We start from the raw sequence: 16257 nt of genomic DNA, 5'->3' as shown, positions 1-16257 counted from the left end.
AATGATGTAGCATAGTATGTTACCACATTTACTTAATGGATATTTTGACTTTCTCTCAAGCATCTACGAGGATGACTTGGGCAGTATCTGTCCTGTTCATGAGCAAAGTACTGATATCCAGAAAAACTACTGAATATAACTGAAAACCTTAGATTGGCTGTTCAATTGCAAACATGAGAGACAAAAAAACAACTTTGCTTTTTGAAGAAATCTTGAGTGCACTGTGCCTCCTCGGTGTACAGGAGCAGGGATGGCTCTGTGCTCGAGCAGTACTTTTTAAATGGAAAATATATTTCTACATCTACAGTACGTCTCTTGAGTCAAATGCCTATTAAGCCACAATTTCATAACACAAGATGCTGACAAACTTATACTAAAATCAAAACATATTGTTTCGACACACGTCGGACAAAAAGTACCAAGAAATTACAGTGTACAAAGGCCAAAGTTATGTTTTTACAGTAATTTAAAACTTCCTAGATTACTGTTTGTGACATTTGTATATATCTTAGTCACAACTTTTTATTAACCAAAGATGGAGAATCTGCTCCTGCCTATCATTATTGTGCATATTTTTTACACAACCACCTGGCAGCTTGTGTGTGATACAAATGTAATCTATTATCTCAGTAAATATAAAAATGTAACACTGGCTATAACAGTGTCTGTGTTGCCCTGCAGCGTCAGTGTTTCATTAAAAACAATGGTTTGGTGCTCAGGTGGAGACATCACTTAGGGAAGCTCCCCCTTGAACATACGAACCACTGCGCACGCGCGGAACATTCGATCACTGGTGGCGTAGCTAACAGCTAAGCTACGAATCCAGCCAACATGGAGAGAAAAGGTAAGTCTTTACACCGACACGCCGTGCACCGTATGAGTAACGTTAGCCCGTGCGTGTGTTGACACTGCAGTGGATGTTCCTCTGCGGTCACAAAGGTAAAGAGGAGCCGAGCTTGCATACATACGGAGGTGGTTTAATTGAACGCGTCTGTCACGCACTGTTGAGCTGGAGCCGAGCTACGCTAGCTTTCTAGACATTAGCTTCACCGGGACATGTCAGGATTATGTAGCTGCGTTTAGCTTTCTAGCTCTGTCCGTTTTTACACACACAACCTAAAACACCCACACCAGTAACCAGCCGGGTTTGCGTGTACACTGACCAGAGTGAAACGACTTCATGTCACACTGCCGTTGGTCTTTTAGAAGAACGGTTAGGTTGGTAGCCTAGTGATGTACGTTAGCTAACGTAACTCAACGTTAGACTGCTTCCAGTGTCTAACCGGGGGACTGGTGGATGCACCTGAATTGTGATTTATCTAGATATTGGTAGTTGCTAATATGACATAATACACTGCATAATGACCGCGTCTACGAGCAGTCGGGTGAGATAACGTTAGTTGTCTCCTTTGCCTCAGACAGTTTCAATCTTTTTTTTGTCTCGAGTGTCAAGTAGACGACAAACGGCAACCAGACAATGGCAAGATAAATGGTTTCTCTTGACAGTTCTGGCACTCCAGGCGAGGAAGAAGAGGGGGAAAGCAAAGAAGACCAGCAAAAAGTGAGTTCATTTTTTCTTTGGTACATGACACCCTCAGGCATGCATTATATCCGCTCAGTCAGAGGTGGTGGGCTGTGGCATTTTGAACGTGCATGGTCCAGACGTTTAAATGTGAACCTGACACAAGATCCTTGACTGCATGCTTGCACTTATTTTGGTCTGTGCAATCCATTGATAAAAACGTGTAAGGCTAATTTAACTTTCCATATTTGCATGGGGTTCAAAGTGAGGGCATTGGCATCATTCATTTGGACCGTTCTAATGAGATGTAAGCTGCCTGTATATAATGTGCTGTATGTAGTGCCTGAAATAAGCCACCCGAAGGCCGTGTCCTACCATAAAAATAGTTTATAAATGATTGTATTAAGATAATGCAACATTCAGGGCTCACATTATACCACTCAAGCGTTGATATCTCTACTGATTGTTTTGATGCACCTAACAATTTACTAATCATGCCATCAGTGGCAGCCTCCTTAGTGTTGCATAACGGCCTGTGCTATATTTAAAACCAGAGGATGAAGAAGCCCACATCAGCCCACCGAAGCATGGTGTTTCACTGAAAACGGCACTATTGCAGATACTGAACTCCCGGCAGTGTTCTCTTCATGGCTGAAACAGGCATGGCTATCGTGCAGAAGAATCGTATGATATACTAAAAAGCTAAATATAACTTAAAGCTGTGTCGTCGCATGCCACAGTTCTTATTGCATGCTGAGCACCATGCCTATGGAGGAGCACTACTTCAGTCTAAGACGTGGCGTACCGTACAACCTATAGTTCTGAATCAGTTGTCAAATATCAGTTTAATTTAATTAAGCCTCTTAGGGAAAACATACATCAATTACATGTTTTAGTTTTGTCTGGCTTCACATTTAAGCAATGATATTCCTTTGGTTCTTCCTTTCTTATTCATTCTTTGATAATCAGTGAAGAGCTGTGAATGAATATGACAATTGAGATTAATTATTACCAATTTTGTCTGCCTCCTACAAATGTGTTGTTAATTATAGCAATAATGCAAGAGTAGTGAATGTGTTTCAAATGGGGGGAAAAATGGCATTCAAAAGTCTGAATTTAGTAATTAACTGCAGCTGTTTGTTCCTTCATTGGTGCACAAGCATGCCTTTAAACCTCTCTGCTTCAAATAGCCGTGTCAGGCATGAATAAGTAGGTTGCAGATTATGTGAAAAGCAGCGGCTCATTTGTGAGACACTACAGAGACACTACAGACGAGTTTAGGAATTTATTTTAATCTCGGCTCTCTTGTCTCCCATGGTGATGAGCAGCCTTAATCTGCGGTGTAGAGGAAGTAACATCAGGCTGTTTGGCTTTCAAGTTAATATCAGGAACTGAACTGTTGTGAGCGTGTTGTTCTGTGAAGAGAGAGGTCAACTTCAAAGCCCGATCCTTTTTCTTACACATTATCCAGAATCGAGCCCGACTGTAACGCCAGAATGGCTGTTTTTTTATTTCTCATTTCAAGAGTTGTAACTTGTCTGACTAAATTAATAATGCATTAAATGAGGTTAATCTCATTAAAAATGGACTTACCCCTTATGAAGATCTTTATATATTCAGATTATACACATTTACCCTCGGCCCTCCTGTCGGTCAGTGATGCCAACGTTGATAAATTAACTGCAATTATAGTCAAAACACCAGTAACTACAGATTTTAAACAATCCAAATATTTAATATACACATATATTCAAGTGCTGATGCCAAACAATAATTCTGTACAAACACTTATCTGTCTGTATTTCTTTAGGTTCAATCTATAAAACTTGTATTCTTCATGCTCTTTTTGTAATATCATAATTTTTGTCTTCTGTGATTTGCTCTAAATGTTCTTTGTCTCTTCCATCTGACAACCCGACATAAGACAATAATTGAGCTTTGTAATTGCTGCTTGTACCTAATCTCTTCCTTATTGATGATGAATATATTTTTTCTTCCAGCTGCAGTTATTTGACCCTGTTCCCTGTAATTTGTTCTAGACTATCTACCAATACCAGACGAGTCCTGGTTCATGTTATATTTTCATAAACGATACAGTTGCACTGTTGACACTCATCCTAAAAATAGGACTAAATTAAGATTAGTAAAGCCATTCTTATTTAGACATGCGTTGACGGCTGCATAGCGATACATTATATTTTTTTCAATGCCTCCTATATGTTGTGTGATATCTGTGGAAGGACAGATATCAGAAGCGTCTGTGGAACTGTTATAGCGGGAAGATTTCACAGCGTCTCTTCATCTCCAGCATCAACAGTATAGAAGTTCAAATGGTCCTCCTAAATTATTATTTAATTACTCAAGGTGACTATTTGCTCGCTTGCAGTCTCCGTCAATTTGCAAGCTGTTGTGTTTTTGTTTGTGAATACTGTATTTGTTTCTAGCAGATAAGGATCTGTTCAAATTGGCTTCAACTCTACTCTCGCAGATTAGCTCTGAGTGCCGCCCACCAGCACTGACAGTGAGAGTAATTATACAAACACTGTCGATGCTGCTTATGACGTACGCCCTTTCTTCCCCTCTGGCTGGTTGACGTAAAACACAACACCGGTGCACCAGCGCGGAAAAGATGCCGCAGACTCCAGTATACTGCAGAAATACAGACAGCATTCCCTGTCAGCCTCGAGGCTTAATCAGCATTGTGTGAACTCGTTTGGCAAGGGCTGGACTTCAACAGACTTTAAATAATCAGTACAAGTCCTGCACTACAGGTTTAAAGGACTTTTGTTCCCAGTCGGGAAGTGATACGTAAGATACTCTGTTCCTAATGCGGTCTAAGATGGTTTTTGGGCATGTGTTTGCTCATCAGGCAGCCAGTCAATTCCAGAGCTCGACAGCTTCTCCAGCACGAAGCCTCGCCTCAGGAGCCCGAGGAACCTGAGGAGATCCTCGGCTCTGATGACGAGGAGCAGGAGGACCCCAACGACTACTGCAAAGGCCAGTCCCGTCTTATTTAGCATGCTTACCTGCTAACAAACTTCCCCGATAACTGAGTTATGACAGTTTATTGCTTTAATTTATCTAAGATACCCAGTTAAGATATTTGTATGACAGTCACAATACAAATAGTTTTACCTTTTATTAGTTCGTTGACTGACCGTCTGAATTGTATTCAACGTGCATTTTCCCCTCTTCTAGGCGGCTACCACCATGTGAAAGTAGGAGACCGTTACAATGGAAAATACCATGTAATCCGGAAGCTGGGCTGGGGGCACTTCTCCACCGTGTGGCTCGCCTGGGACATCCAGTACGAGAAACGCTTTACTGCATATTCTTACTGTACCGTTTTGTTTTTGAGGCCTGAAGTTGGCTACACATTCAGTTGCAGCTGACTCGGTGCTTCCTGTTAGTGAACGTTACTTGCTCTGTGGTTGCAGGGTGAAGAGGTTTGTTGCAATGAAGGTGGTGAAGAGTGCAGAGCATTACACGGAGACGGCGGTGGATGAGATCAAACTCCTCAGATCCGTGAGTGGATGAGTTACTTTGCACACCGAAAGTTTTCTGAGTTCAGATTAGGAAGCAGAGTAAATGTACTGATCAATGCAGACACAGTTCACAGTAACACACATAACACGAGGACAACAGGGTCTTTCTTGCAGTGAAAAACATTACAGACTTAAATGAATGTGACTTCACAGACAGTACTGTGGCACAACATTCAGCATGTTAGGCATGCATGTTCAAGCAGCGTTACATGACTACAGATAAAGACGCACGCATGCCGAGCCTGTGTCGGTCCAGTCTAACATTAGTAAGTGTCAATCCTGATTGTTTGGATTGCGTTGTTGTGTTTATTTGTTCTCAGGTGAGAAACTCGGACCCCAATGATCCCAACCGGGAGATGGTGGTCCAAATGGTAGATGACTTCAAGATCTCTGGTATCAATGGGACCCGTATCCTTTCAAGCCAGATATCGTAAATGCGTCCTGGTCTGTTTTTTAATGATTCAGATTGGATCTGTTTGATTTCTTCCTGCTGGAAAGAATAAAGCCTGTTCGTTCTTAAAAAAATACTCTGAGAAGGGTCGGATCATTCCGACCTGGTGTCAAATTCTACTGTGAAAGCATTATGCAAGTAACAAAGTAAACAACAAGAGAGGGCTTTACTAAAAAGAGCCTTGTGTGTCCAAAACAGACCTCCGCCTATCGCAACACTTTGGCTAAGTAAGATCCCCTGAATGCCACAGGGAGAGCCGTAGCTGCAACATGACACTTCCCAACAACACTCCCTCGTGTTTGCACTGTCTTTTTTTTATTTTTGCTAATGCTAATGAATGACCACAAGGCCTCAGCATGTTTAGCCAATCGGTTTCTCGTAATGGGTTTTCATTTTGGCTTGCTTGTATTATCTTAACTGCTGTGATCTTCAGATGTCTGCATGGTGTTTGAGGTGTTGGGGCATCACTTATTAAAGTGGATAATAAAGTCTAATTATCAAGGGCTGCCCCTGCCGTGTGTGAAGAGCATCATCAGACAGGTAACTGTAGACCCACAGTGTCGCACCTTTTGTATGCTGGCTGACTCCTGATGAAGGTTCAGGTGAAGCCTCAGGGGGTGAGACGGGTGGAAACCTGTGAGGGCGGAGCATTTTGTGGTTGCATTTGTTTTTTTTACAGCCAAGGAGCTTTTGTAACTGATTCAACAATATTGATGTAGACTATGCCACTAAGTATTGCTTTTATTTAGGCTTTTGATAATTGTTTTTCTCAAGCCTTTAATTTCATTTTAGTTTACCAAGATTTGTGTTCCTATGAGGCACATGTGTATCAGCTTTTTAGTCAACATGTTTCAACTTTGTGAAATGGATATTGAAATATCTTTTTAATTGTTTATTTTTGATCAGTTCAAAAAATACAGTTCCGCTTTTACACTCAGTCAATCATTTTCCATTCATTCATTTTTCAGGTACTCCAAGGCCTTGATTACCTGCACACACAGTGTCAGATCATCCACACAGACATCAAGCCAGAGAACATCCTGATGAGTGTCGATGAGCCTTATGTCCGGAAGCTCGCCGCTGAAGCTACAGAGTGGCAGAGGGCTGGGGCGCCTCCTCCCTCTGGTTCAGCAAGTATGAGACAAACACTTGTTCAAATGTACATTCATGAGCTCAGTGTGCTTACAGTTTGTACTCATCTGATGTTCTCTTTTCAGTAAGCACAGCACCTGCTCCAAAACAGGTACAGCCCTTTTTATTATTTCCTTTTTTTCTGCGTATAACGTCAGCCTCCCTCATTTTCAGTTTAACACACATTTAACTATCCATGAGAGCCATCTTGTTTCTCATATTCATCTCTGACAGGCAGTAAAAATGTCCAAGAACAAGAAGAAGAAGTTAAAAAAGAAGCAGAAGCGTCAGGCGGAGCTGCTTGAAAAGTGCATCCTGGACCTTGAGGAGATGGAAAAGACCACAGAGACACGAGAGGATGAAGATGAGGAAGATGAGGACCCACAGTCTCCAAAGGGACGAGCCTGCGCTCCTCTCAGACAGGTGTCTATTCTGGAGCTAGGAGATGAGGAAACAGAGGGTAAGGAGTCACAAAAGTGAGACGGTTATAAAATCCTTGGTACGAGTCATTTGCAAAGAAATGTCATCTGTCTTTTCTTGATGCTCTCAGAGAGCAGTGTGAATGCAGATCTCATGAGGGTGGGACCAGAGGGGCTGTTGGAGTTCACCTGTAATGGCCATGTGGAGGCGGACCAGAGGCAGTCCCAGTGGAGGGACGAAGACCAACACAATGGCAACGCAGAGCCCACGGAGAAATGTGGCAGTCAGGAGGAGCCCCCAGTTCACCTCGCCTGCAACGGTGTGGACTCTGCAGACCTCAAGGAGCTGGACACTGAGACTGAAGGCAGTGGAGTAACTGAGAGACACCTTCTGGTTGGGCTGGAGGAGGGAGAGCTGCAGCAAAGCATTCTGCAGGGGGAGGGCGAGGACGGGCCCGACAGCCTGGACGGTCAGTCAGACAAAATCAGTACATCTAGTCACTGCGAAGAGGTTTTTTGGTAGCTGTTTGCTGTGGATGGGCTGCTTTGGAAATGCATTAAAGGCGCATCCATGTGAACATTAATCATTAAACTGTTCTTTGATTAGATGTTTCTTTCTCTCGCTCTCTCTGCTCTGTTATAGGCAAGCTGACAGCAGGATCCCTGCTCGTTAACCCCCTTGAGCCACTCAACTCAGACAAGATCAAGGTCAAGATTGCAGACTTGGGAAATGCTTGCTGGGTGGTGAGTAACCTGCTAATGACTTGAGGGATTTCCTGATTAGGGATGAAGCCTCCAGCTAGGGACACGCACAGTGTCATCTATATACCAAAATAGAAATGCTTCAATCTTCCATCCCATTGTTTAATTTGTTGTATTCATCTGAGTTTTGAAATTGTACTGTAGATGAAGTTGGATACAGTTGTCCTCGGCTCTGTACATTTTGGAATCTATTTTTAAGGATTTGTTTCTCGCCCTCTGTCTCTCCCTCTCTCAGCACAAGCACTTTACAGAAGACATCCAGACACGGCAGTACAGGTCCTTAGAGGTGCTCATTGGTGCTGGATACAGCACACCGGCCGACGTGTGGAGCACCGCCTGCATGGTGAGAGAACGCACTGACAACCGTATGAAAACCAAATCATCCAATTTACCTCGAGGTGCTCTGAGTGTGCAGCAGGTGGTGCTGGAGAGTCAATCTTTTCATACAGCGTCTGTTTCTGTGTTTGTGACGATTGTGTTGTCTCCTCAGGCCTTTGAGCTCGCCACAGGGGACTACTTGTTTGAACCACATTCTGGGGAAGATTATTCCAGGGATGAAGGTATTGCTTCCTCTTCCTCTCTTTCTCCAGTTACACCCGCACAGAATGAATCCTTATTCCATACTTAATAGTATTTTTGAAATCTACGCTTCACTGGTAAGATGCGTCTCATAAGAGTTTCACAGTAAGCATGTCAAGCTGGGACCTTCACTTCAACTTGTTGTGCAGTTAGCGTAATAATGTGCAGTGCACGTTGCTTAATTCTCCACAATGTTAACACTTAAATGAGGTACTTCATGACAGTGGTTTCAAATAGATCTGCAGATGTTAATGATGTAATGATTAGTACCAACATTCCTGTGTTTATTTCCTCTAACACCTCAAACCACTTCTGCCACACTGGAGACAGGGCCATCTCTCATTTCCTTGCTCATCTTTTCTTTACCTCATCCTCATCCTCTCTCAAAGTTCCATCGTTGTCGTCCTTATGCTTCATGTTAATGTCAGCTCGCTGCTGAGCGTGAAGTTTCTGTACTGACTTGATTCTGTTGCAGCATGTCAGGTATGTGCTCAGATTCAACCTTCGGTTCACTGGCACATGCCCAGCAGGTGTGAATCAGCTTCTTCACCTCCAGTACACAAACTCACGAGGCGATTGCTTAATTCTTCCACAGCTCGCTCTGTTGTGTGACTGTTTTTTTTTAAACTCATCACTCATCCTGTATCAGAATCTGCTGTTCAAGTTTTAGTGTTTAAGTCTTTGATGGCTGTGTTTTAAGTCTTATAATCGGTCTGATTCAATCTTTGCGGGGGAGGGGTCGTATATGAAAGTGAATGGCTTCATGTATTCAAATGTTTGAAGCTTTTCATGTGAATAATATCAACTTCCCATACATATGCTTCTTGTCATACAAGGCTGTCATCATCATCCATTTTTCCTAATGCATTGTTCCACACGACTGTTCATCCCCGCTCCAAACTGTTGCCCTCTGACCTTCTATCTCTCCTCCTCTGATGTGCCTCATTTCCAGACCATCTTGCTCTCATGATTGAGTTGCTCGGTAAAATCCCTCGCCAATATGCTCTGAGTGGGAAATACTCACAGGAATACTTCACCAAGAGAGGTATGCCACCTCTCTGTCTGTGGCTCGCTCTGGGAACGGTGTGTGGGAGGTGGAGGAGCACGGTTCCTGTCAGCACACACACAGATCTACCACAGTTGTTGGTGTACGATGGCCAGTGGGCAAAAATAATCAATACAGACCAATTCATTTCTGCTACTTTGAACAGTGCTATCAGACGTTGAGTCACGTGTCAGAAGGTCTGTCTGCTTGCAGAGGTACACTCAGCGCCTCCTTAGTTGTAGCCAGATGACTTGGCTGGATACTTGATAGTGTATTGATGACTGTAGGGGGAATACTCGTGAGTATTTCCTCCATCGGTTGGTCAAATGCAACCTTGCGGTGTTTTTCTTACTAATAGACCGGGAGTGTATATGATATACAGTAGTACCTCATCCAGAGTCTTGATACGGTAACATTTGTCATGATTTAGTGCACTGATTTATTTTCAAATTTTGTATTTGTTGATATGATGAGGTGTTTAAAGTCCTTCATATTAATACACAAAAGATGAGGATAAAGCTCCAACAGGTGTATGAACAACAACAGGTGTTCAAACATGATTAAAACGCTGCCATTGCTTTAATATGAGCAACTGAAGGTGCGTGCTTTGACATTGAAGGACAGGCTTTCAGAAAGAGTATTGCTTCCTCCCTAGTTGTATACATTTGTCATCGACAGTATGTGAATTTTGTTAATAACCCTCCAGTGTCTGACTGCAGTGCCCAAACTGAAGCTATTGATTCTTGACACATGGAGCTGGAAGAAGTTTAGGAAACGTACAGCTCTTGTAATGTCTGGTGGCCGTATTTGACAGCCTGGTTTCTAACTGCAGGCGTGTGCACCCCAACCTCTGCAACAGTCTGACCCATATGTACGCAGGTGTGTGCCGTCAGCTGACCGCTCTCCTCCTCAGCCCTCCACCCACACACCCAGAGTGGGCCTGTGACCGGGACACTGTCTGACCAATCTGTTGTCTGTCTTGTCTGTCTTGTCCCTCTCCTCTTGCAATCGTCTGCCGTGTAGACCATATAGCGCTGATAATTGAGCTGCTGGGGAGTGTCCCACGCAAACTCATAATGACTGGCAAATATTCCAAGGATTTTTTCACCAAGAAAGGTAAAACAAAGACGCAACAGTGTCGAGATTAGACGAGGGTTTCTGCCTGTCGTTTAAATCATGCCCTAGAGCTGCTTTATAAGGTTTTCACAAAGCTGTTATATGAAATTTAAACTTTTTATTGTTAAAACGTTTCCAACATTAGATATTACAATTCAAATAATTCCTGTTTTGGAAATCCATTGACAGTTATTGAAGTAAAACTATTTAGTGTCATATTTCGAGGTTTCTATGTGTTTTCACAGACTTCTCGTTGGTAGTAAATGTACACTCGGGGAAACTGTTGCGCTGTATTCCTGCACGGCTCTCTGACGCAGCGCTGTCTGTCTGCAGGGGATTTGAAACACATCACCAAGCTGAAGCCGTGGGGCCTGATGGAGGTGCTGCTCGACAAGTACGAGTGGCCCCGTGAAGAAGCCGAGTGCTTCACTGACTTCCTGCTTCCCATGCTGGAGCTGATCCCAGAGAAGAGAGCCACTGCCGCAGAGTGCTTGCGTCACCCCTGGCTCACCCTCTAGTGGAGACCTCCAGCCATTGCACCGTCCCTCCCCCCCCACTCTCTCCAGAGACTGCAACAGATCACTTTCCAGTTTGGGCATATCAGATGAATATTTATTTCTCTTTTCTTTTTGTTTCGTTGATTTAGATTTCTTATGTTCTTGTTATTGAACTAATGCTTCTGTGTATGTTTGCTTTGTATTTGTTGGTTCTTCTCTTAGTGTGATGACGTCAGGATTCCAGTGGTATATATTACTTTGTGGTCATGTTGGCTCCACTCAGCTGTGCTCCATTCACCCACCCAACTAAGCAAACCTGTTCTTGTACTGCTAGTGACTCATCCTTGTTTGTTACACTCCTGCACTAAACAAATTAAGGATATGTAGCCTTCCTTGGTCATTCTGTCCCCTTTTTAAAAGGATCCGCTATTACTTCTTTTCTCGTGCTGTTTTTTTTTTAAGAATTATTTTATCTTATATTAAACATGTAAGGTAAACATTTTGTATTTGTAAAGTAGGCTTAGGAAGTTGCACACTGGGCTGACATGTACACTGACTGTGGTAATGTTCACAGCATTTCTCCAGACAGTCTCTTAGAAATGTCCACTGTCTGATGATGTAGATCATATTATTTAGCCATAAGAAATCTGTTGTCATCTGGTACTTGGTGTGGTTAGTAATTATAATAAATGAGGTCTTGCATTCTCATGGGAGGCTGGTATTCTCATACAACTAATACAAATCAGGAAAATACTGTGTTGAAGGTTTCATCAAGACGACATGTTAAGAAGCCGTAGTCAAAGGAAAAAAAAAAAAGTGAAAATAAACTGTATATATCTGTACCAAAGAGTTTGCCTTTATGTATATTACAGTTATGTACAGTTTTTAACAAATCTTATATCTTAGCTAAAGTTATTTAGCTGGGTAGCTGTGTTTTAATAAAGTGTATGGAAGATGTGTTCGAGCACAGTTGTACATATGGACAACTGTTCAATACTGTCTCTGTTTCTACCAACAAAATGGTGAGATCTGATGTAATGTGATGGTGTCCCAGATTGATCATATCAAAGTAACCTATGTATCTATTGAGCCTAGGGAACAACAAAATGTACATCAGTGTCAGATTCAAGAACATGGACTTTGTGTAAACTGTCAATTTACAAAAACACACCATACAATAAACAAATGTTCATACAATACAGAGCTGCTGTGTCGAGCTTTTTTTCTCTGAGTTTATTAGATCTTTGACATCAAGTACAGAATTAAAAGTCTGCTGTTATTGCTGGGGTTGTGAAGCAGTAAGGGACTGCTGCATTTTAATTAACCAAAGGTCACGACTAGTCAGGTGAGCAGTTTGACCTGAACTACATTATGACGTTTGAGGATGCTTGTTCGTTGCGTCTGAAGGTCCATCTTCATCAGGGGTTTTCTGTAAAAGAGGGAAAACACTCGTGGATATCTTTATTTAATGGATTTAAGACACTGGGCCTTAGTTTCCTCCTTGTTGGGTTGCAACTCACATGACTTACTATACCATTTAGCTAATATTGACAAAGTTGTGGTAAGATTTGTATTTTTACCAATATTTGAAATAGAAATAGTGTGCTTTTGTTGTAATATGTTGATAATGACGTGTATCAAATGTGATACAATAGGTTGCAATTTGTTTGAAAATCCTAAAATCATTCTTGTTTAGCATTTCATGGTTTTGAATTCATACACTTTAAATTAAACCAATCAGGAAAGAAATGGAGTATTTATATATAGTTGTATTTGCATAACCTTGCCTGGGATATTTGTGAAGATAAAAGATTCTCTCCAGAAGTGAAAAGGAAAGTGTAAGTTTCACATCACGTCACAGTAGAAAAAGCACAATCGTAAATAATAAAATGAGTGATGGCTGAATTTCATTAACATGTAGTTTTAGGGTCCTGGTATTGTGGACGCCGGCTCATTATCACAACATTACGGCTTAACAAACACTTATGCTTCTCCTTCCATGACGAGTCAAAATGTCTTCTGTGAAAAAAAGGCCTACAAGCAGCATACAGACTCCACAAACCAAGCTCAAGAGCAGACACGGTTACCTCCCTGCCTTGGTCCATGCCCACCACCTTCATCTGTTTTCATTACCTGCTCCTCCCTGCACCTCGAACTCATCCGGCAGCAGTTTGTCCTGACGGTTGCCGAGAGTGAAGGAGAGAAATGCCAGGAGGAGGGCATCCAGGATGCTGATGATGGCCAGGATGTAGGCCCAGCGCACCGTGCAGTTCCCCAGGCTGTACTTATCCGTCCTCTGGCCACACATCGTCTTCACCTCGGGAGAGTCCCAGCCGTCCGGGTAGATCATGCAGCCCATCACCATCAACACCGCTGCGGGGGAAGACGGACACTGAAATGGTGCAGCCTTGAAATAATTACCCTTGTGTGCTGTTGCTTTGCTGAATAATTATAAAGGAGGTTCTTCTGAGCCCCTTGTGCAGGGTAAGGCATGATGTAACCCCATAAAGTGCCTAAGTTGTAATTTATTAATGGTGCAGCAGCAAAGGATGCTCAGTGGGGCTGTTTGCATGATGTACTGCTATGAAAGTTCTTAAATGTTAAATGCTCTTCATCTGGTAAAGAGTCCTCTGGGTTTTTGCCACAGACAAATATAGATACAAATCTGAATTTTGCAGATATGCGCATTCCAAAATTGTCAAGTTAAATACTGTGGTGGGGTAACTAAGTAGATTTACTATACAACAACTATACTTATATAAACGTTTGCGGTTTGAGGTACATGTGCTGTACTATTTCCATTTTGTTTTACTTAGTTACTTTATATGCCACTGCATTTTAGAAGGAATATTGTAGTGTTTACTTGTTCCTAGTTATTTTTTACAGTAACACATTTCCTGAATAATGTGACTTTTTTTTTGTTGTCTCACATTAATCGTTTCATGACCTCTGAGATTTATCTGGTGACCCTTTGGAGGGGCCTGACCCCTAGGTTGGAAAACGTTAGAAAACAACTACCTGACTGTATCTAAATGCTGCTTACACATTGCTGCATCAGTATCACAACTGTATTATGATAATATATCAGTCACAGGGGACACATTTACTGCTTAGTACTTTTACTTTTAATTCTTTCAGTTCATTTAGTTGATAATATTTCTGATAAGACTTCATCGTTTCTTTGGCCCTGGTGTGTTTCATGTGGGAGTTTTGATCACTTAACAACACAGCAACACCTGATCTTGTTACATGTAACCAATCCACCATCAGAGGTGTCAGAGTCTGGGCTGGAACTGGATCCCTGCATGGCTTCCTCAGAGAAGAACAACACATCCAGTACAAACACACACCTCACATGAAACCAGAGAGGTGAGAAGATGAGTTTATCACACTCTCACACAGTTTAGAGGGAACCGTTCAGAAGACTCATCCTTCACTGCTCCGCTTCAGAGTTTTGATATTCAGGTGCTGAACTTTGGTAAAGCCTTGAAAGGTTTCTGTTGAATGTGTACTTTGGTGACAAAATGTAAAAACGCAGTCTTTATTTGGATAGTTAGAAGTAGAAGCTAAAGCAACTATAAAGTTTGAGAGGGTAGAGTAGGCGGTGGAGTCGCTTGCCCACTAAGAGTTTCTCCACGGGCTGTGTGACCTTTGACCTTTGTCAAGATTCTAACTCTGAATATGAAAAGCAAGAAACTGATTTGTTTTTCAAACCTTCATCTTAAACCCAGTAAACTTGTTGGTGGCAGAGTAACTGTATGGCTGTACTACCACAGTATTTTCACACAATGCCTCGATATCAATAATCTAATGATATTTCATGGATTACTACTGGTTTGATCCCAGATGATATCCAGCCTCATAGTCAATTATCAATATTAATTTATGTCTCAGCTTCACTCAAATGTAAGTTCAGTTCTATACTACAAAATAAAGTGTAATCAAAACACATCCTACAAAATATTACGAAATGATTTATGGCTACATGAATACATTTTTTACTCAAAATTATTATTGTTATTTTGTCAGTGGATGCCACCAATGGTGGAAGAATTTGTATCTCTTTCTTTAGTCAGTAGAAGTAGTAATGCTTAAATGTAAAAATACAACTTTAGTATAAGTAAAAGGTCATGAATTTAAAAAGTACTCACAGTAAGTATTACTAGCAAAATGTACTTTTAACTATCAAAAGTAATACAAATGATCACTATGCAGACTACTGGAGTCAAAGCTTTAACTTCTTCATATGTTGTTGGCTACTTTAATCAATAAAAATGTGTCATATTTTACACAACGATCATATATTTATTATGTGATATCTTAATCTGAACATTAACTATAACAGTCAAACTAATCACGTGGACTTAAAAGTACAACATTAACCTCTGAAATGCAGTGCAGAAGCACAACGACCACACTCTTCCTCACCTGAGGCCAGCTGCATCCACGCACAGATCTTGTAGACGTTCCCGGTGTTGCAGAAGAAAAACAAGCTGAAGCAGACCATAGTGGCCACAATCAGCAGCATGGAGGTCCCCACGAAGAACATGGCGGTCCTGAAGGCAGGTGAGGGGATGGAGGCGAAGTCCAGCACGCTGCCCCTGCAGACGAGCTCCGAGGTGAGCGCGTTGCCGATGCAGTAGTGGAAGAGGCCGAAGTACCCGGCCTGCGGGGTGTTGACGCTGTCCCCGATCCAGTAGGGCTGGATGAAGACCACCATGGTGATGATGACGAAGCAGATGGTGAACACGGCCCACATGACGCCGATGGCTCGGGAGTTTCTCACATAGTTGGTGTGGTAGATTTTAGCTGCCTCCTGGGCTGGAAGCAGATCCATGTCAGCGAACTTTTCTTAAATATGTCGTCAATGTTCCCTGTCTTTAGTAAATCCAAACTAATTCCTACACGTGCTTAAACACAATCCACGTGTCCCGATGAGTCTTTAAAACTCGCCACAACACACAACAACACGCGTGCCCGTTGCTGCTGCGGCTGCTTTGCACGGAAAGACCTGGCTCGGGATTCAGCACCCCGGACAGCACCCTCACCTCTCTAATTAACGACGTGCTCTGACGTCAGAGGTTGACAGAATAAGCAACAAGATCACCATTGAAATACAGAACTAGGAGTATAAACAAGCATATGTAGAATCAAAGCACTACAGTTGTGTTATTATACAATTAAATATCA

The 16257-nt window shown here is 42.2% G+C and overlaps 2 protein-coding genes across 2 annotated transcripts; one reads left to right on the top strand and one right to left on the bottom strand.

The window, feature by feature from the left end:
- The first annotated feature begins 772 nt into the window (after positions 1 to 772).
- Positions 773 to 12270, top strand: srpk1a (SRSF protein kinase 1a). Its single transcript, XM_076095235.1, has 16 exons — positions 773 to 844; positions 1507 to 1561; positions 4392 to 4519; positions 4721 to 4829; positions 4960 to 5047; positions 5388 to 5475; positions 5952 to 6058; positions 6487 to 6652; positions 6736 to 6761; positions 6884 to 7109; positions 7200 to 7538; positions 7712 to 7812; positions 8066 to 8173; positions 8321 to 8390; positions 9362 to 9454; positions 10904 to 12270. The coding sequence occupies exons 1-16, from the start codon at positions 832 to 834 to the stop codon at positions 11086 to 11088; spliced, it is 1902 nt and encodes a 633-aa protein (XP_075951350.1). The 5' UTR covers positions 773 to 831; the 3' UTR covers positions 11089 to 12270.
- Positions 12271 to 13183: 913 nt separating this feature from the next.
- lhfpl5b (LHFPL tetraspan subfamily member 5b) lies at positions 13184 to 15904 on the bottom strand. The gene is made up of 2 exons (XM_076102357.1): positions 15496 to 15904; positions 13184 to 13440 (listed from the first exon to the last, which is right to left on the bottom strand). Exons 1-2 carry the CDS (start codon positions 15902 to 15904, stop codon positions 13184 to 13186), a joined length of 666 nt encoding a protein of 221 aa, XP_075958472.1.
- Between the last annotated feature and the right edge of the window lie 353 nt (positions 15905 to 16257).

This window comes from Anarhichas minor, unplaced genomic scaffold (assembly GCF_050575085.1).
Source record: "Anarhichas minor isolate MPS153535 unplaced genomic scaffold, ASM5057508v1 ptg000003l, whole genome shotgun sequence".
In the NCBI taxonomy this organism is placed as follows: Eukaryota; Metazoa; Chordata; class Actinopteri; order Perciformes; family Anarhichadidae; genus Anarhichas; species Anarhichas minor.
The sequence above is the reverse complement of the archived record's forward strand: the minus strand, read 5'-3'. Positions and strand labels throughout refer to the sequence as shown.

Excerpts from the sequence above, each read along its gene's own strand:
- lhfpl5b (XM_076102357.1), bottom strand. The coding sequence starts at position 15,904 with ATGGATCTGCTTCCAGCCCAGGAGGCAGCTAAAATCTACCACACCAAC. Across the intron at positions 13,441-15,495 it reads GTGGATGCAGCTGGCCTCAG|CGGTGTTGATGGTGATGGGC; the intron begins GTGAGGAAGAGT and ends CTTCCCCCGCAG.
- srpk1a (XM_076095235.1), top strand. Across the intron at positions 1,562-4,391 it reads GCAAAGAAGACCAGCAAAAA|GCAGCCAGTCAATTCCAGAG; the intron begins GTGAGTTCATTT and ends TTTGCTCATCAG. Across the intron at positions 7,539-7,711 it reads CGGGCCCGACAGCCTGGACG|GCAAGCTGACAGCAGGATCC; the intron begins GTCAGTCAGACA and ends GCTCTGTTATAG.